We start from the raw sequence: 19,495 nt of genomic DNA, 5'->3' as shown, positions 1-19,495 counted from the left end.
ATCATCTACACCGTCATCGACATGCGAATCTGAAATTCTTGGAGCGCTTTGCGCTAGTCCATCAACACGTGGGCGGGCATTTCCTAGTCCATGTATACGTGGCTGAGAGTGACGACATCATCCATGATCAAGTGGAAACATACACACCAACTCTGTTCAAGCCTAAAAAGGTTCAAAATGGCGGATGCTAAACCCATTCATCCCTCCAGCTCCCCACGATTTGAAATAAACTACGAATCCAATGAAAGAAACAATCAATATATATTTTAAACAAGTCATTATAATCACGCCAGCGCGACTCTATTTAACCTCTTAACAAGCAGCATTCTTCGTAGTATCCCTCGTCTGCTTCAAGAAAGGAATCAAGCTAGTACCACCAGTCCCATAAAGACCCGAAGGCTTATTATCCTGTAGCCCATCAACCTGAGAACTCGCCGTCGCAAGATTAACCTTGTCGCCCGTGTGCTCCGCCGGGGGGCCGTTTCGCGCCGGCATAACAATGTACCGTGTGACGATCTGGATATGCGCATCTCTGAACGAACTGAGAGTCATTACGGCCGCGTTGTAGGCTTCCTTCAGCTCGGGCTCGTCCTGTGCGGAGGTGACGTAGTCACGGATATTGCAGAGGTCGGAGAGCTTTTCGAGGAATCGTCTGTGGGGGGCCGGCATGTAGTTTCGCATTTCCTTTTGGGAGTTAGTATTCTATCACGGTGCAATAAATTTTCGATTCGCGAAAGATGTATCAGGAATAGATCGTACCTTGATGTATCCAGTGCCTGGCTTGATATCACCCGTGGCGGAGTGGTTCACTCCGAGGAAAATATCGAAGGTCTGAATCAACGAGCTTTGGGCGTTACTGCCTCCGCTATACTGGTGCCATTCGCCCTGGCCTTCGCCGACATCGTAGAACACACCGTTCGGCAGACCTGCTGCGGCCATGTTCTTACTTCCGGCGAGGAAAGGCCGCAGGACGTAGAAGAAGACGTTTGGGTCATTCTTCTCGTACATCCGTGTGAGCATGGTGGTGAGGTCTCTGAGGCCATCGCTGAAGCTGTAGAGAAGAGCAGTCAGACGATGGGCGTCGTGAACAGTGGCAGCACTAATGGCATCCAGCATGAGCGAGAGAAGTCGGGCACCCTTGCATTCGATAGCGACGGAGATGACGATAAACCATTCTTCGTCTTTCGTCCCAGTAAACGAAGTGAGCAAAGAGACATTGTCAGGGTCTGTGAGGTCTGCTTCTGGGGTGGTGGTGAAATTCCAGAGGGTGAGGGCTGCGTATGTTGCAGTTGGGGGGAGACCGAGATGGGATGAAATCTCAAGGAAGGGGGTGGAGATGGCAGGAGGGAGGACCTTCATAGTGCTGTTAGACTGGAACGGAAGTTTTCATCATGGGGGAATCTTACCTCTGCGGGTTTCTCGCCTCCCCAGATGTATGCGTGGGTTAGGAATCCCAAAATGGAGTATGCACGCCGCCATTCTGGTTCAGATTCCAACCATGACGTTGTGAGGATAGGCAGGCTGTCAATCAATGATCTGATCTGACCATTCTTGATCAGAGAAGGGAGGTCTGCAGCCAGGCTCTCCCATGCATGGTAGTAGGAATGAGGGAGCCTTGACAAAGGCAGACCATTCGGGAGGAAACCATGGTCCTGGGAGACAGCATAGTCTTCAAAAGAGAGATTTGGAGATGGTATCATGGTGTAGATAGAGCGAAGATATGGAGTAGGTACAACACAAAGCAATGCTATGTAGTTTGCGGTGAGGGAGACAGGATGGTCAAGAGCTCAGTATGTGGTTGCCGAAAGTAAAAGGTCGATGTTTGCGAGTCGTGACCAGTCTTCATATAGGTAGAATAATCCCAGTGGGAAGCTGATAATAATCAAGAATAATATAGAACGTGGGTTGTCTGACGGCTTGCATCGGCTGCCATTCGTTGTTGCTATCTATGAAATCCGGATGTGAGGCGGATCGATATCCGTGTTCCGGTCCGCTGTTTTTTCTTTGGCGCGAGAGTAGTGATGTAACTTGGCCTCGTGCTACTTGACCTCGAAGCCTATTGTTTGCATACAAGGAAGCCTGCAGAGGACTTTTCCTTGTGTCATAGGTTTACTTTGTGTACCTTTGCATCAGCCTACCCCTGCCATACTAGAGAACACCCTGGGCCCCCAGGATTCAATTATCGCCTAGTCAATGTTTGCCCAGCTAAGCGCCGAAGTCTGCAAATCTCCACTTCATATACCAAAAACTATTTGACAAATCCTCATTGATAAGGGGCTCCAAAAATTTAATTTATTTTCAGTGTTTTATCTAGTAATAATAGGAGGAGCGCATGCGCACGGGAGGAAGCGGAGACCCCAGCAACAGCGACTGACAATGTTATCAGTGGGGCCGGATCGTGGAGGCGGAAGCGGAAGTGACATCCGGGTTGCCATCTCCCAGTTCTCCGATTTGACAGAAGTTATAAAGTGCATCTAAATCGTGTCTGACACCTTATCTATATTTCACAATTCAGTGCTGTGGAGTGTGATTACCTATTGTCCGCCGCCACATCCCTCAGACTACACCTATCACCACAATGACTGTACAGACCACCAAGCCCGTCTTCCCCGCCGAAGCGGCGTCGAAGGAATACGCAGCTTCGCTCGATGCAGCCGAGCCTTTGACCAAGATGCGGGAGGAGTTCATTATCCCATCCAAGGCCAATCTTGCGAGCAAGAAGCTGGCCAAGCCTGGTATGCGCCCTGTTTTGTGCTTCCGTTATCGGGTATTCTGACATTCGAAACAGGTCTCTCGTCAGAGGACAGTATCTATTTCTGTGGAAACTCACTCGGTCTCCAGCCCAAGGCTGCGCCTAAGTATATGGAGGCACAGCTGGACACATGGGCGTCCATCGGTGTCTGCGGACACTTTACTGATCTTGAGGATTCCCCGCTTTCGCAGTGGCAGTTGCTGTCCGACCAGGCCGCAGGTTCCATGTGCAAGGTTGTTGGCGCCGAGGCTTCTGAAGTTGCTGCGATGGGCACTTTGACTACGAACTTGCATTTGTTGCTGGCTAGCTTCTACAAGCCGACTGACACTAAGCGCAAGATCCTGATGGACTGGAAGGCGTTCCCCAGTGACCACGTAAGTGCATATTATTGATATCCTTACATATGCATACCAAACATTTGCATGTCTGAATCTGACATTGAGAATAGTACGCTATTGAATCCCACATTGCGTGGCACGGTCTTGACGCTAAGGAGAACATGGTCCTTATCGGCCCCGAGGAGGGCGAGTATGTCATCTCCACTGAGAAGATTCTCTCATACATTGACAAGCATGCCCACGATGCTGCGCTCATTCTTATGCCTGGTATCCAGTACTACACGGGTCAGCTGTTCGATATCCCGCGTATTACCAAGTACGCACAGGAGCGCGGGCTCACTGTTGGCTGGGATCTGGCGCACGCTTACGGAAACGTGGAGATCAAGCTTAACGAGTGGAACGTTGACTTTGCTGCCTGGTGCACATATAAGTACGGTAATGCTGGCCCTGGCGCTATGGCTGGTCTCTTTGTGCATGACCGTCATGGACAGGTTGATTACAGCGAAGGTGAAGATAAGCCTAAGTTCCGACACCGCTTGACCGGCTGGTATGGCGGTGATCGATCTGTGCGGTTCAAGATGGATAACAGTATGTCTTCATTTCCGTGGGCCATTGATAGGATGCTAATCTTTCCTAGAATTTAAGCCTATCCCCGGCGCCGGAGGCTTTGTAATCTCCAACCCTTCTGTCATCGATCTGACGACTCTTTGCGCTTCATTGTCCGTCTTCGATAAAACATGTATGTCGGACCTGCGCCAGAAGTCAATTAAGATGACCGCATACCTGGAATATCTGCTTCTTAAGGATACCACCGACGAGACCCGCCAATTCCAAATTATCACCCCCTCAGATCACACTGCTCGTGGAGCTCAGCTCAGTCTTCTGTTGAAGCCCGGTCTTCTTCACAAGGTGGCCGAGAGCCTGCAAGACGCAGGTATCATTTGCGATAAGCGCGAGCCGGATGTTGTCCGTGTCGCTGCTGTGCCTCTTTATAATACGTTCTCCGAGATCTTCGAGTTTGTTGAGGTTTTCAAGTCTGCTCTGGCAGCTTAAAAATGGGTTGCATCACCAAATCGCATTTCATAACTATACCATAGAGACAAAATTCATTCTTGCATATATATTTCACCTTTTTTTCAAAAGTTGCCGATGTTATCCCATGTATCTCCACCGCGAAGGAACTCTTGTCCTTGAGAAAAGAAGTTCGTGGCGAGGATGGAAAATTCATCGTTCGTAAGAGTCAACTGCTGCGGTGAAACCAATGAGCCTGCATGGTAGTCGTGTGCTCCAGGGAAGGCAGTATTGGCACCGAAATTAGGAGTCGTGTAGTTGGAGGCTCGTTCTTCGCCAATGCGAGTTGGTGCAGGTAAAGGCGACGTCTGCGACACTTCAGCGGCCATAAGGGGAGTTCCAGAATAAAGGGAATCTCCAAATAGTCGTCGTGCAGAGTCAGCGTCACTGTTGGAGGAATATTCCAAGATTTCCCAGAATTTAGAGAGATCGATCAGGAGACTTTGGTTGTGTGCCTCTGGATCGGACTGGTATGTCGCCGAAACGGCGTCTTCCAGGTGTTGCAACCTTTGTGCCTGCACAGAAGTGTTGTCAGTCAATGTTCATCAATGTTCACCTAGCACTACAGGTAAAAGTCTTACCAGGCGAGCCATATGAGGCCACATCTTTCCTATCTGCTGCACAAATTGGACACACTTGGTGAAAGTCTCACGCTTCTGCTCTCGGATAGTGGGATTGTCCGTAAAACTCAGCTGAAGCTCGATCGTCGCCACAACAGCAGCGCTATACCCCAGTAGCGGATCAGACACCAAAAACGACTTCTCCTCGAAGTAGTTAATAAAATGAATGATCCATGTCGTGTGCGATGAGATCAGATCGGATGTATGCTGGAGAAAGATTTCAGGGATAGTACTGCGAAATGTCCGTAGACTCAACGACAAAAGCAGGGGATGATTCAGGAGACACAAAATGGTGTGGTACATGAACTGATTCAAGAACCACGGTCCCCAATACTCTCGATGGGTCTGAAGCTCCTCGGTTGATCTATTGCTAAGATTGGCCGGTTTGAATCGATGGGTCAGAGGCATACGAGTCTCAAGGTCCATCTGCAACGCAATAATCTTCGAGTACTCGGAATGAGGAGACCACGGAGGTACATTGCTTGGTCTTCCGTGAAGGCGGACATATCGTGCAGTACGAGCGAATACTTCGCTTAGCATGATCACATAGGCCATTATGCCTTGGTCTTGAATATCGCTCCTTCGCACTTCCACTGTTGACGGGCCTGGAGACATGACGCGTGCTGGCCGGGTTGGACTATGGGGGAAAGGAGGACCTCCCATGTCGGGATTGTCGAGGATGGAGAAATCCCCGCCGTGGAGCCGCTTGAGTAAACAGATGCTCCAAAAGCATCGCCTGCGCTCTTCGCGGAGGATGTTGCTTGTTGGTGTGCGGGGCTCGAGAGCAAGATTGGAACACCGTGCAAGGTTCATTGCAAGGCTGCTGTGGATGCTGGAACGATGTGTATTTCCATCTAACAGCAAAATGAGCATATATAATTGAATAATGTTCTAGAACTTACTTGTAAAATCAACCAGACTCAAAAGGCACAGACATTGTAGTGTGGACAGTTCCACCGGACCCTCCGAGACCCGTTTCATCACAAGGCCACGCGCAATTTCAGCATAGCTATTTACCAGTTCTGTCAGGTCGCTAGCCCTGTGGTGATATGCGTCCGAGAACCGAAGGCTCAAGGCCAACATGGCATAGATAATCTCCACATCCCGTGTCTGGAGACTGGCAAGAAAACTGCCCCTATGAAAGAGGGGCAGAGGCTGGGACTCGCAGAACACCAGATAAAGCTCTGCTATAGGTGTGATGTCATCCCATGATGGAAGAATGATGGATGAGTTGGGTCCAAGATATGCCGAGGACTCATTTCCAACCGAGGGCTCATCCCTTGAGCTGGCACTAACAGAATCTTGGTAAGCTGTGGTCAGATCGTGCGCATGTGGGGTTGGATATTCATACCCTAGGTGATCAAGTACAGCTCCCAGCTTGTCTTCTAGGCTGTGTAGTCTGTCTTCCTGTATTATTTACAGGTCAGTTAATAGAAGCTTTCGTACAAGATTACGAGGTCTAACCAGTGAATGTGATACTGGTGCTTCTGAGACACTGAGCCTAGCTGGCTCCTCTGAGAGCTGTGGACGACGTCTCTCGTCCGCGTAGACGCATTGTTGTCGCAGTCTTGCGCACAAAGAACAGACTGGCTGTTCTCCGGGGCACTTTGCCTTTTTCCGTCTGACGTGTTCGTTAGCCAGGTTTAGTATAGCAAGCGGATAGCATCCATTCGTGGGTGGTCCAACCTGCAAGGCTCGCACGCCTGCCGTACCCGCTTAGCAGGTCGCTCTGTGTATGTTGAGTCTGTTATATCCATGATTCAGAATAGAGCTCGGTGTTAGAGAGCATCCATGATCTTTGGAAATGAACAATTGTAAGTGCCAATGAAATTGAGAGCAGAGGTCTGGTATTTATATTTTGAGGGAAGGAATGTAATCATCCAAAACTCAGGCCTTCTAGGGGAGCCCGAACACCTCGGGTAGACAGCTCAAGGATATGGAGAGTGCCAGAGATGTTTCCCCTTAATTGATTGAGTTAATGTAAGTAAGAAAGATCAATGTTGTATTGGCAGACATGCGGTCTTGCGATGCCGTCCAAGCCCGCTGACTAAGCACCTTTTTACGCCGGTTTGGGAGCAGAGTGAAAGGAAGCAGTATGTAATGTTCTTTTGACTGTGTTATTCAGAGCTATACACGTATATTTACGAGCCGACTGTGGTAAAAAAGACGATCGATCTCCTGGCGTGAGAGTCGAACCCCTGATAGAACTGTTAGAAGCACAACATGCAATTGTAGCGGCAAACCAATGACAGGCCGATTAAAGTAAGCTGAGCCAAGAACAACCCAACGTATGATCAAACGGCTCGAATTACGATTCTAGGGAAATGTTATGCGTAAAGACAACAATCTTCGGTTCGGAGCTTGAATTGGTTTATGTACAGCCCAAACCAACTGCTTGCAAACCCATCTAACCCACAACCGGAGTAGAAATACACCGCCAATATAGAGTCAATCCCTCACTGCAGCTTTAAATGCCATTCCTATTGAAGGGTGACGTTTAGATCCAGGTCTTGTGGCCCTGTTAAAAGAGTCAGTATGTGTTTGTTGGATTCCCAGTCCTGGAAATTCGAGGACGGTTCGCTCGATAGCGAGGGGAGCAGGCAAGGGAAGAACTGACGAAGACCATGCGGCACATGGCGTAGGTGGTGGCTAGAAAGGTTGAATTAGTTCTCAGGTCATTGAATCTTCAATTCAAGGGTGGTCCAACTCACCAGCACCGAGACCGTAGACGGAGAGCAGGTAGGGGTACATGATGTAGGCGGAACGGGAGGTCTGTTTGGCGAGGTTTTATTAGATTGATGCCATTGAACAATTCTGGGCGCGGGCTGTTCGATCTGGACTGACCTTCCACCATTGACGCTTGCCGTCGTGGTTCTGGAACAGACGCTGGTAGTGGGGGACACGGTTCTCGCGGAACACGAAACTAGAAGCAGAACGTGAATTAGCAAGTCTCATTCATGTCGTCTGCCCAAAAACAGTCCGCCAAACAGTCAATTGCAATTGCATGATCGCAGACACCATCAAGGATTGGCGAAGCGAAATTCGATCGCACTGGCGCACTGTGTGCCAAATGGCAGCGGAGAAAGGTACAGGAGTCGAGGGAGACGTACCCGGCCATGCGAGGCACAGTGCGGAACATTTTGGCGGTTGGAGGGGAGAGATAGGATCTGGTGGGAGGAGATGAAGGGCCGTGGCACGATGTCGTCGAGTTCGGGAGAGCTGCCAGATCACATGATTTCCCTCCTCTTTCCGTGCTGAGTCATATGTCCAAAAAGGGGAAAGCGTCATATGTCGAATGAAGAATGCCATCATTGGCTTTCGAAGTTGGAGAATAGTCGACGAGCACCTTCTCCATTGCACGCCCGATGCGACCGGCTCTTCTTCGACTCTTGAAGAGGCCGTCCGCCCTCTCCATCCTCGATTCGCTCGCAGCTACCCCGATTGGAATTGAGCATTTGGAATCCAGATACACGCGTCTGCGGTGCCAGTCGCGATGCGCTCGGGAAGTATCTCTCGATGAGACCAAGGGGAGCTCGTCTACACAGAAGCTTGGAACTACATTGCAGTCGCAGGGTGAAGGACGGCCCTTCGGCTTTAAAATTTACGAAATCGAACTGTCGAACGAAAAGCATTCCTCCGTCCCTTTACATCGCGCGGACAATTCACATCAAACGGATACCGCGGGTTATGTTAGAAACTGTCTCTGGCTACAACAAGAGCAGTTGGAGTTTGAGTCGGATATAGGACACACAGAAGACCTCGGAACACGACTAGTGGACAACTCGGCGCATCGGCACGACTTCGAGCTCTGGGAGGACCTGTTGCGGTTTCGCCAGCGTCATTATGGTGACAAAGGCACGCAAGATATCTGGGAGGGCCTGACTGTTCGCTTGGATGGCGTAAAACTTCCTGTCGCCGGCGAACGGGCAGACTTCTTCTGGCAAAGCTTCGTGGACATGGCACTGAAACGAGATCTTTTTCTTAAGGATGTCATGGAGTATGCAATCGATATCTGGCATAATCAAGGTGCTTGCTGGAACCAACTATATCAACAAGTCGTTGGTGGTCTTTTTGACCTAGGAATGAAAAAACAAGCCATGAAGTGGCATAGGAAATTTCAAGGTTGTGGTCTTGCTCGCCCTGATGAGGTGGTCAAGGTTCTCCCGTCAGCAATTCGTCCGAAAAATCTTCCAGCCAGCGCAAAATCGTCGACGAATGTTCAAAGACCACAAACCTTTCACAAACTCTCGTCTGTGCGAAAACTGCTCATTTCAATTCCAGGCCATCAGATCTATGGTCGAGCCGTTTTGACCCTTTTACAACATGGGTTTGGAGAAGATGCCATCACGATGCATAAACATCTGGTGCGATACGAAGATCATCCTAACACATTGGATGAACTACAGCCCCTCATGGAATACGCAAAGAAATACGGATTTCGGGAAGAATTCGAACTACTGCGAGATTATGCCAAAACCCGGTTCAAAGAAGAATTTGCAGCCGCCGAAAGAGGAATGAAAGCCACGGAAAGGACAGCTTTGAAAGGTGCAGAAGGGAGTGCTGCCAAAGGAAAACCCTTCAAAGATGACATTGGGGCTCGGCTATTTGCGACAAGGGCCCTTAATTTCGACATGGTCATTGGGACGATGAAAATGCTTGGCGTATCAGCAATCGGGCCACGAACCGTACGTGAAATGGCCATCCGAGCTCAGAACAGCCAGGATATCCTGGACAAACTCCGAAAGCTTCGGCAATCCGGAATCTCCATTGGAGACACAGTGTTCACGCGCCTAGTCCAGAAGCTAGCTGCGCAAAACCGCGATATCCTGCTTTCGGATCTGTTGAGCAGTGATCAGCATCCTGACGTTCTCGAGGACGTTGAATTGCAGGAATCACTCCTCGTTTCCTACTACATGGCCCGTGACTCACGCCAATACAACATGTCTCTGGCGGTCTTGGCAGAGTTATATCCCAATGCTCCGGACTTGCTAGATATTCACTTCCGCAAACACATCGCAGCGGGACAATTTGACGCCGCTTCCAAAGTGGCAGATGAACTCGCTCTGCTTGGAAGACACCTCAACGAAGTCAGCGTGGATTACATGGCAGATAAAGTCCTGACGGCCCGCCGAATGAACTCTCGACCACCGCCCGGGAAGCTGCTGTCGACTGCAGGCGAGGTGATGTTTATTTTCAAGATCTTACAGCGCGTGGTCCCCGCAGGAGGCTATGTCAGCGCGGCATTCTGGGTGGAGCTGTTGAAGCGGCTTGGCATGTCAAACAAATTTGACGAGCTTCGAGAATGCTGCCTGTGGCTGACACGTGAATATTCCCCGACGACTCACCACCAGCGAGGGAAACCGTGGGATCCCTCTGAACCCGCGGCACCGTTGCCCGTACGAGATGACCGGATGCTCAGACTCATTTTCTCACCGGCGATGCAGCATGCCATCGTCCATTGGGGCTTCATGATCCGTGTGACCTCAAAGAGTGAGTCAAAGCTCGCCTACACGGATCCCACCTCGGGGACTAAGCTGATCCCTTGGATCCGGGGCTTTCTACTACTTCGGGAGCTGGAACAAGCTGGTCTTGGACTCCGGAGGTGGGCGATTCGCAATGCGGCTCGGGCTCGGCTAGCGATGCTATTCAGCCGATGGTGTCCTTCCCAGCGACGTATGACCCGTATGCTGCGAAGGAACAATCCTTACAGTCTCCAACGAGTATCGGCGGATATCCTTCATGCCTGGGGTGATTCCGCTCTATTCCACGGAATGGAAAAGGAAAATGCCAAGTCACTGGTGAATCCTCGGCGTACAAAATATTCGTTCCGGCGCACTGCGCGAGTGAGATTGCCGCGGAAGATGCCACGGTGAATCTATGTACATACTATACCCATTCACATATTATAGCGATCTCAATCTAAATCCTCGGCTGACCTGTGTTTGCCACGGTACAAGCTGACTCGCGTCTAAGACAACAAGGGCTGGGCAACGTCAGCGCTTCACAGCCATTCTGGGCATTCGTACTCTACCACGCCCAGGCCTTAATAATAATTAGGCGACCACAAAATAACTTAACGCAGAAACCAATAGAAAATCAGCCAGGCGGTGCAAATCCACGATCTAAGAATAGTTGAGACGGCAACGCGGCCTGGACCCGCAATGGATCGTCACTCTAAACATTCCACGTCAAAGTCCCTTATTACCCTCCTTCCTCCATCTTTGTGACCAACATAAACCAAAATGAGATTCACTTTATTAGCCCTGTTGCCCTTGGCACTTGCTAACCCTCTCAACAAGCGCTCGACCGCATGCAACAATTCCCCTGACTTGTGCTCCAAGTCCTACGGCGAGATCACTCACCTGGGCGCCCACGACAGTCCCTTTGTGCGCGACTCCAGCACGAGCAATTCTATCGCAGGCGACCAGTATGATCTTCTCTGAATCTTGTCGCGATCCGTTTCTGACCTTTTTCTCGCACGCAGATACTATGATACCCCCACACAACTGGACGCCGGCGTCCGGATGGTCACAGGCCAAGTACACAAGAGCAACTCGGAATGGCGCCTATGCCACACAAGTTGCGATCTGCTAGATGCAGGCCTTCTGAGTGCCTGGCTGGGCGACATCAAGTCCTGGCTCGACGACAACCCCAATGAAGGTTTGTCTACTTCCACACTAAGATGCAGAGAAACGACACTAATCAACACCCCACAGTCGTCACCGTGCTCCTAGTCAACTCAGACAGCGCATCGGCCTCCGACCTGAACACCGAGTTCGAGACAGCAAACATCACCGACTACGCCTACCAGCCGGACTCATTGACCTCGGCCCCGTCCTCATGGCCAACCCTCGAAACGATGATCAACAACAGCACCCGCCTCGTCGTTTTCGTCGCCTCCCTCACAACCGACGACAGTTACCCATACCTCATGGATGAGTGGAACTTTGTCTGGGAGAACCCCTACGAGGTAACCGCCGCCTCCAACTTCTCCTGCGTCCCCGATCGTCCCTCCTCCGTCTCCGGGGATACTTCGACCGCTCTCTCCTCCAACATGCTCCCCCTGATGAACCACTTCCTGTATTCCTCCGATCTCTCATCCCTGGGCATCGAATACCCGAACGCCAGCTACGTCGCGACCACGAACGCTGCGTCCGGTGGCACCGGTAACCTCGGCAGCACAGCGACGCGGTGCAAGTCCGCCTGGAGCGGCCGCCAACCTACATTCATCCTGGTAGATTTCTTCAACCGGGGTCCTGCAATCGACACAGTTGACAACCTGAACAATGTCACCAATGCCGTCGGCCGCACATCACTCACCACCTCCGCAGCAGGCTCCTCCAGCGACGGGACCACAATCAACAACGTCTTTAAGGGCCTGGTCGAGCTCGCCGAAGCCGCGGCAGCTGGATCCACCCCGACAATGGGCAACTGGATCTGGGTCGGTGGAAACTGGGGTAGTGTGCTCGGAGGCGGAATCTCCCTTTAAGCATGGTGACCCATTACCATGTGACATTTGTTTTATCGTGCAGCGTTCTTTCGTTTCTCGGACATTCCCTGGGGGCTTTGGTCTCGCGTGTGCAAGACCCAGCCCAGTATATAGAGCATTGGATTTGGATTTGGATTTGGATTTGGACCTCAACAGGAATATGGATTTCTCGGTCTATTGGCGGTTGACGGTTCCAAAAGGAAGCCTGGCGTTATGGATGATTTTGATTTTGGGGGTTGAAGCTGGAATGACTGGAATGACCCTGTACTATGTACTAGAAACTGAAATTCAATATCGAGTGAAGACATCCCATCTCCATGCCTAGGCAAAAACGCGATTACTTCAAGAGACAGTGTAGGACTCTTCTACAGAGGCTCCTTGCCCAGCAACTGCCGCACCTTGTTCACCTTATCCTCCGCAGTCTGCGCCTTATCGGTCCTGAACGGGCCCAGCCCAGTCAGTATAATTCTCATTTTATGATCTTGGATCTCGCGCGGGAATTGAAAAAAAAAGCAAAAGTAGGTTGATAGCTCACCTCGAACCGACGCGGATATCGGTCTGGATCCGCACGACCCCCTGCTGGTGAAGGAGGGTATGCGCCTGTCCGATGACCTGGTGTACTCTGTCCCAGGAACCTTCTATTGGTGACACGGGATTAGTTCTTATGTCTCTGGCCTCTTATGTCTCTGGCGAAGCGTGTTTTGGGCAACAGAAGGTGGGTGGTAAGATTGTACGTGGAGTGATATGTATGGCGCAGGATCCGTCCCCAGTACTTGGCATGTACCTCGGGATAGATAGATAAACGGATAGATGGAAGGAATGGAGAGATCACGTACCCAGTGTCGTCCCCGCAGAATGCATGGTGTACTTGACGCCCGATTGCTCGATCAGCCTCTGGACCTCGGCGATTTGAGCCGAGACTGAGGCCGAGGCGGTGCCGATCTGGGATCTGTGAGTTAGGGGTGATGACTAGGATAGGTGCGTGCTTACTGGGATCAGGCAGAAGTCAGCCGTGCACTTCTCGGGGGTGGGGAGGTCTGTGTATGCCATTGTGTCTGTTGAATGTTGATGTTGAATGTTGATGCTGGAGGTGGGGAGGCGGGGGTGGGGAGATCTGGACGGATCACAGTTGAAATGATGAACTGTTCCAACGTGAATCGAATCACACGGGGGAAATTAAGGAATGAACTACATGCGTACCTTCTCATAGGGCTGAACTCAGCATTGGCCGGTTGCTTGATCAGCGCTGACCCGGAGCCTCCTCGAACTCGCACTCTTTTTTCTGATCTTAAAAAGTTCTACCTTTCAACTCTCCGATTGGGAGTGATCGCCTCCAGGGGCAGCGCCACTACGATGAACCCCCACCACTGGGACTAAACCCTGCACGCCATCCGCCCCTTTGTCTCTTTTGCCTTGAACGCCTCGAGCCCAGCGGTCTGGCGGTCTGGCGGTCTCGAGGTCTGGGGTTCTGGCGGTCTGCCTTCTTGTTCGCGTCACCGACTCGACTCATCCAATTCATCGGTGCCACGCGTGCCGTCTGATAAACCCCGAACTTGAGCTCACTGCGCTACTCGCCCGTCAGTTTTAGCTCCATCTCCGGCACTGCATGCATATCCGATCTGCCTAGTAGCTTGTACTCGCGTGACCAATAGCCGACTCATCCCAAATCTCCACCGAATCACCCCGGATCCATGGGAACCAGCTGCGCTTGGACACTCCCCCTAACATCACAAAAACCATGCTCCCGACCTCTCTTTCCCCAGCATCATTCCCCACGAATGACAAAACCCAGTCTGCTTGAACTCCCGCCAGGAGTTCAACTCGTCTATCTTGCCGAGGGCGGCGCAAATGTGATTTATCGCTTTGTCTCTGCACCGGGAAAAATTGTCAAGAAAGAATTCAAAAAACCATTGTCTCCACCTGTGATTGAAAGCTTGGAAAACTGCACTTTACCGGCCGTCTTCCGAGACAAACTCCTGCGTCTGCGCAAGGAAACAGCCGCAGATCTATCGTACAAAGAAATCGTCCAGAACTTCAACACAATCGTGCGACCGCTCTTCAAGCCCGAAGAGCTGGTCGACCAGACTCTCATCCGGCTTCCGGAGGGACTAATCCAGCGCTGCAATGAACAGCTCCACGTCGATGAAGTAAACGGCAGGCGGCCGAAGAAGAGACACGGTGGATACCTGTCCTTGAACGAGCCGTTCGGTCTCCTAATCACAGATATGACAACCGCCGACGACCCCAGCGCTACACTGGCTGAATTAAAGCCCAAGTGGCTAATCCAGTCCCCGTCCGCGCCTGGAAATGCACAGAGGTGTCGGACCTGCGCGCTAAGAGAGATGAAGAATCACGAAGCGCGCAGAATGGGACAAAAAGAACAACGCTCTTTCTGTCCACTGGATTTGGTATCCGATCATCTCGACAACGTCCTACGTGCAACGAGATTCATTAAAGGATGCAACGATCAACGCCGCCTCGCAAAAATTCTACTCGGCAACCTGACCCTGCAAAAGCTTCAGTTTCAGCAAAAGTCCCGACACGAAGTCGGCCTGCTTGGTCCCCCGGCTCTATCTCGGGGCATGTCCCTTGATATGACACTCCGAGACTGCACGATGTTTATCAAGGTATGTCCCCTATTCTCCACCCAAGTATCACATAATTAACGTACCCGCCAGATTCCCCGAGACGAAATGTCTCCAGTAGAAATTCGCCTCGGCGACCTGGACCTGAAATCAGGCGCCGGAGGGAAATCAAAGTACTGGCGAGATCTCGAGATGAATTTGATCGATGGAGGCTGGTATCGTGGCGATAGCCAAGAGGATAGTGGGTGTGCGTTGCATCGAGGTCATATCTCAACATGATCCCACGAAGATTTTTACTAGCTTAATATTACGACTCAACTCCCAGGAGTTTGCTTTTCGCTATGGGTATGGTGGGCGGTTGTTTGTACAATACTTGTGGGTCTTTCCTTTCTTTCTTTTGATGTTCACCACTATGGTGTAGTTGAAAGGAGGTGTTAATGAATTGGGAAATGGGTGGGGGTTTAATTATCTTCTGAGGGGACACACCTGGTCAACTCAAGGCTCTGTTCTTTTGATTCATATAGTTTCTAGAAGTTTGAATTTATGATATTTTGGAACCAGAACTAAAGGATGATCATTGACTCATGTCGAATTGCCGATAGACCTTCCATCCAACACTTAAGGTCTTCAAGGTACAGAACTTATGGACGTATATACCCACCAGTCATAGATAAATTCCTCTGCATGTATTATAATACACCAAAAAAAGAAGTTTAAAAAATCATACACACATCCCCACATCCGCGCATCTCCATCTGGTCTACTGACATCATTTCGTCGGATAAGCTGCAGGCTGTGACTCAGGCCGACTATACTCGCTGGCGGGCATCATACGAGTAATCTCATCCATCGCACCCGGCTCAGCGCGTAGGTTTAATTTCTTGCTATCCAGCAGACCACCGAACATGCCAGCTCTGGAGGAGGCTGTAGAGGAGGTAGGTTTCATAGATGAGCTCAAGGTTGATGGGGTGGAGCTGTATAAACCCGAACTTGTAGACGTGGCGGAGCTGGACGCCACCCTGGAAGAAGGCACCATTGATGGAGTCTTTGAATTGGTGTAACCTTGGGTCGTCGAGCTTTGGGAAGACTCTGGGAATATGGAGGAGCTTTGACTGTTGGAATCGGGGGCCATTGATTGGCTGGGTACGGCGCCGTATTGGCCCTGGGCGATGGCGGAGCCTGTGAGCAGGGCGAAGAGGGAGGTTGTGAACATGGCCTTGAAGTACATTTTGGTTGATGGCCTGTGGTGGATGTTGGGATTCGGATGAAAATGTGAAAGGTCAAGCTCTGGAGGAACAGGGGTTCTTGTATTTGGCTTTGGCTTGTGTTTGGTGATCTTCTTTGATCTTAGAGTTGGGCATGAGACCTTGCATGATAGAGAATCATGGAGGTTATGATCACCGTTTAAGATTTGATGTCTCATATAACCTTAAACAGTTGGGGGTTCTAAGGTTTAGTAAGTTTCAGATCTTTTGAAAGACTATATCACCTGCTTGGAGGTGAAAACTGGCGTGTTTGACCGGACACTTGGAACTCCGGAGGGCTCAAGCTCTTAATGCGATGATGACGATGATGTAGAAGAACTGCAAATGGCCTTAATATTTCAGCAATCCAAGCTAAGTCGAAGTCACCTGCGTAATCAAAGCCACAGCGGCACAAGAATTGCAATCTCGGCTGACGACGAAGGGCATCCAGGGAGTAATCCGTATTGAACTCATTATTTACACGATTGAAAAGATAGTCTCAAAGCAACCTCATTAGCAGGCAGCCCTGCTCGAAGATTAGTAAGGGGCTTCCTATACCCCGGTTCTGCAATTGCCTTTTATAACCCCCTTGCATGGTAGGGGTTGGACGTGAGCCGCCACACCTGGTGATATGATTTGCCGATATTGACAAAACTTAAATTCGAATCCGCATGGTTAAATGTCGATATGATCTTTTGCTAGTCTTTCTCTGCTAAAGCTCCGCTGAAATAATAGAGAAATTATCTCCTCGTCTTTTCTTTTTTCTTTTTTGTAAATTTTCATTACATCAATTGCATGGATGCATTTAGTGCCCTTGCCGCCTTGCAAGTCACCCTTGTTAGGGCGCAGGCACATTATACCTCAAAGAGAAGGAGACCAGGATCAATATACCTTGGAGTTCTAGGACTGAAAAGTATTTGTCTGGATGAAGGAACAGAGATGTGGGTTTGCAACACTGAGAACTATTAGAGAACTATTAGAGAGCCATCGACGTAGACTATAGAGACTCAGACAAAGTTTCCTCCATACTCACTGTTCATCCATTCAAATTTTAGACAGAAGGTACAGCGAATCCAACACCTTTGATAATGCTCGGCACTGAAATACCATTCAATGGAAAGAAAGATCAAACAGGAATATTACGAACGAGAAATCTCAAGATTATTTTCTTGAATCCCAAAAATAACTTGATATCAAGCCATACCACTAATTGTGGTAAGTGAATGTTGAGAATGCGGAAAGTGTGATCATGATGGGTTGGATAGTTTAATTTCTGTGAGATCGTATACGGCCGACGTCAGCTGGGGAGCGCAAGTACACCCCTGTCCGGTAGCACGCTAGGGCTCGAAGCAGGTCAATACAGTCACATCGGTGTTTGCATTTTGTCGGGCATTCATGCATAGGAGTGAGGCGGGTAGCTTAGATTCTTTTGACATGAGCTCACCTTATCATGTAGACTAAACTCCAGTCTTAAATAGAAGCCAATATATCTTTCAAATTCATACTAAAGTATTTGTTATTACTTCACTTGGCTTCAACATGGAAAGCCCCGATTACTTCCTCCGTTTCCCCCATTTTCAGAGAAAGCCTGCGTTACCTTCAAATGATGAGTTCAACCGCCTTGCACGTCAAATGAAATGGAAACGAGGCTCAAAGAAGTACAAACACGAAAGATCGGATTTTCTTGCTTCGGAGTTCAATATTCATTACGGTTCCGACGCTACGAAGTTAGAAAACTGGCAGAGACTATGTATAGAACTTGACATTGGGCAAGCTATTGGGAGCATTACTAAATGCCGCAAGGTAACAATCTGCTTCGGGTTCTTATCTTCTTTGTGAGGCTGAGTCTGGATAGGCGCTTGCCAAAGTCCATGTCAATTTGGTTGACTTGGTTGATACTCGACGAACTGGCGAATCAGTCGAACATTTCCCGAACGTATCAGCTCTTAGGAAATATACTAAAGAAACAAAAAAAGTCTTCCCCAAATCGGCTGCCAAAGCAGATGGATTTTTGAAAGCATTGCTTCGGGTGATTATTTGAACATCCGACCGCTTTAGATGGACCCTATCATCTCTTTTAAAATGAACTAGCTCGAAGATGTCATTCGGTTTTATAATTCCACACGACATATTAGTCAAATACATAGTGATGGGCTCAGTGCCTCGGACTTTTTGAACGAAGGGGCCAAGAGAAGCGCAATAATTGACAGCGCAGAGGAAATTAAGGGTCTGTTAGAGGATGGTTGCAATTGAAAGCTAAAAGATAGAGTATTTCAGGCCATTCAGACCTTGGGAGGCTTATTAGTTCACCCAGGAGAGCTAGCATGGCGGTCTCCCCAAGGCGGGACAGCCTTTAGCTATGGGCGGGGTTCCTGGCCCTGATATACTCGCCTCCAGCAACTACTCGTCTGAATTTTTAAAGCATCCTAAATAAGAGCAAAGGAGAAAGAGATGACATGGCAAGATATATGTAGGATCATGCCGCAGGTCATATCTTGTGGCAATGAACAGTGTCCACATGATTCGCACCACGTCGCAATAATCCCTGTTATTAAATGCATGCATGCACAGAACCAGCGGTACCCCTCTTTACCACATAGTAGTAAATCGTCCGCCAGCTCATGCGTTTGGCTTTTTCTAGTGAAGCTTCGACATATTGTCGCTTACATTCTGCGTCCTTATACTGGCATTTCTCCGCGCGATAACTGTGGTCGCTGCGATTTGGCTGATTACCATCACACTGAATTGAGATGGAAAAAATGTTCACAAAGCTCCCAGGTGGGTCTCGAGTTTTAAATTGGACCTTTTTGACCGACAGCCTCTACATGCGAGCGCAATTCGCTTGCGAGCGTTCATTGCTGCCGAGTCTGGGCGAAAAGTATATTAGCTCAAGTTAGATCGCCGATAAACTAGAGCTTGGTGAAGTTATACAGTTCGAAGAGTAAGTAGAACCCACGGAAGAAGTAAATTTTGCCGTAATCAATAGAGAAGCAAAGGATTTCGAAGAGGAGAAGCAGTAATAGAGGCTAGCTTCAGACTGCTTCGTCTTGAATGCACAACTAGATATAGAGCACATTACTCGATTTTCTATACTATATGTCGAAATCTTGAGGCTCATCCATTGCCCACCGATGCTTCTTCTGAAAACTTTAAAGCCTCTACTGGAGTGCCTCCCAAATGGTCTCTCAGATTTCTGTGCACTCCTCTAGTCAGTGGCCCCTGAATATGATATGCGAAGCCCCTGGGTATGCAACATCTGTTGAGGAACAACGCCAAACCTATTGCCAAGGATCTAATTGAAGACACAAATTGTAAATGAATATAACTCGGAAGGTTGGTGTTAAACAAAATCGGTCTTAAAGCGCCACTTTTGCCCTCGAGGCGCTCGGAAGATCT

At 49.5% G+C, this 19,495-nt stretch overlaps 10 protein-coding genes across 10 annotated transcripts; 5 read left to right on the top strand and 5 right to left on the bottom strand.

The window, feature by feature from the left end:
- Positions 1-312: 312 nt before the first annotated feature.
- N7443_009141 (indoleamine 2,3-dioxygenase) lies at positions 313-1,700 on the bottom strand (the record flags this gene model as incomplete). Its single annotated transcript, XM_056889197.1, has 3 exons — positions 313-684; positions 760-1,353; positions 1,407-1,700. 3 exons carry the CDS (start codon positions 1,698-1,700, stop codon positions 313-315), a joined length of 1,260 nt encoding a protein of 419 aa, XP_056738499.1.
- Positions 1,701-2,578: 878 nt separating this feature from the next.
- Positions 2,579-4,143, top strand: N7443_009140 (uncharacterized protein; the record flags this gene model as incomplete). The annotated part of the gene is made up of 4 exons (XM_056889196.1): positions 2,579-2,735; positions 2,789-3,126; positions 3,201-3,678; positions 3,728-4,143. 4 exons carry the CDS (start codon positions 2,579-2,581, stop codon positions 4,141-4,143), a joined length of 1,389 nt encoding a protein of 462 aa, XP_056738498.1.
- An 83-nt stretch (positions 4,144-4,226) lies between these two features.
- On the bottom strand, positions 4,227-6,538 carry N7443_009139 (uncharacterized protein; the record flags this gene model as incomplete). Its single annotated transcript, XM_056889195.1, has 6 exons — positions 4,227-4,676; positions 4,743-5,635; positions 5,684-6,072; positions 6,133-6,188; positions 6,246-6,402; positions 6,483-6,538. The coding sequence occupies 6 exons, from the start codon at positions 6,536-6,538 to the stop codon at positions 4,227-4,229; spliced, it is 2,001 nt and encodes a 666-aa protein (XP_056738497.1).
- A 740-nt stretch (positions 6,539-7,278) lies between these two features.
- N7443_009138 (cytochrome c oxidase subunit 7) lies at positions 7,279-7,920 on the bottom strand (the record flags this gene model as incomplete). The annotated part of the gene is made up of 5 exons (XM_056889194.1): positions 7,279-7,299; positions 7,399-7,430; positions 7,493-7,553; positions 7,626-7,704; positions 7,892-7,920. 5 exons carry the CDS (start codon positions 7,918-7,920, stop codon positions 7,279-7,281), a joined length of 222 nt encoding a protein of 73 aa, XP_056738496.1.
- A 226-nt stretch (positions 7,921-8,146) lies between these two features.
- On the top strand, positions 8,147-10,654 carry N7443_009137 (uncharacterized protein; the record flags this gene model as incomplete). Its single annotated transcript, XM_056889193.1, has 1 exon — positions 8,147-10,654. The coding sequence occupies one exon, from the start codon at positions 8,147-8,149 to the stop codon at positions 10,652-10,654; it is 2,508 nt and encodes an 835-aa protein (XP_056738495.1).
- A 369-nt stretch (positions 10,655-11,023) lies between these two features.
- Positions 11,024-12,270, top strand: N7443_009136 (uncharacterized protein; the record flags this gene model as incomplete). The annotated part of the gene is made up of 3 exons (XM_056889192.1): positions 11,024-11,208; positions 11,266-11,441; positions 11,498-12,270. The coding sequence occupies 3 exons, from the start codon at positions 11,024-11,026 to the stop codon at positions 12,268-12,270; spliced, it is 1,134 nt and encodes a 377-aa protein (XP_056738494.1).
- Positions 12,271-12,635: 365 nt separating this feature from the next.
- Positions 12,636-13,320, bottom strand: N7443_009135 (thiamine-binding protein; the record flags this gene model as incomplete). Its single annotated transcript, XM_056889191.1, has 4 exons — positions 12,636-12,708; positions 12,806-12,908; positions 13,107-13,212; positions 13,261-13,320. The coding sequence occupies 4 exons, from the start codon at positions 13,318-13,320 to the stop codon at positions 12,636-12,638; spliced, it is 342 nt and encodes a 113-aa protein (XP_056738493.1).
- Positions 13,321-14,048: 728 nt separating this feature from the next.
- N7443_009134 (inositol-pentakisphosphate 2-kinase) lies at positions 14,049-15,134 on the top strand (the record flags this gene model as incomplete). Its single annotated transcript, XM_056889190.1, has 2 exons — positions 14,049-14,897; positions 14,949-15,134. The coding sequence occupies 2 exons, from the start codon at positions 14,049-14,051 to the stop codon at positions 15,132-15,134; spliced, it is 1,035 nt and encodes a 344-aa protein (XP_056738492.1).
- Positions 15,135-15,624: 490 nt separating this feature from the next.
- Positions 15,625-16,083, bottom strand: N7443_009133 (calmodulin; the record flags this gene model as incomplete). Its single annotated transcript, XM_056889189.1, has 1 exon — positions 15,625-16,083. One exon carries the CDS (start codon positions 16,081-16,083, stop codon positions 15,625-15,627), a length of 459 nt encoding a protein of 152 aa, XP_056738491.1.
- A 1,555-nt stretch (positions 16,084-17,638) lies between these two features.
- On the top strand, positions 17,639-18,140 carry N7443_009132 (uncharacterized protein; the record flags this gene model as incomplete). The annotated part of the gene is made up of 2 exons (XM_056889188.1): positions 17,639-17,902; positions 17,955-18,140. 2 exons carry the CDS (start codon positions 17,639-17,641, stop codon positions 18,138-18,140), a joined length of 450 nt encoding a protein of 149 aa, XP_056738490.1.
- Between the last annotated feature and the right edge of the window lie 1,355 nt (positions 18,141-19,495).

This window comes from Penicillium atrosanguineum (genome assembly GCF_028827265.1).
Source record: "Penicillium atrosanguineum strain IBT 20685 chromosome Unknown utg000007l_segment0_segment0, whole genome shotgun sequence".
Taxonomy (NCBI): Eukaryota; Fungi; Ascomycota; class Eurotiomycetes; order Eurotiales; family Aspergillaceae; genus Penicillium; species Penicillium atrosanguineum.
Note: the sequence above shows the minus strand (reverse complement) of the source record. Positions and strands in the feature narration are given on the sequence as shown.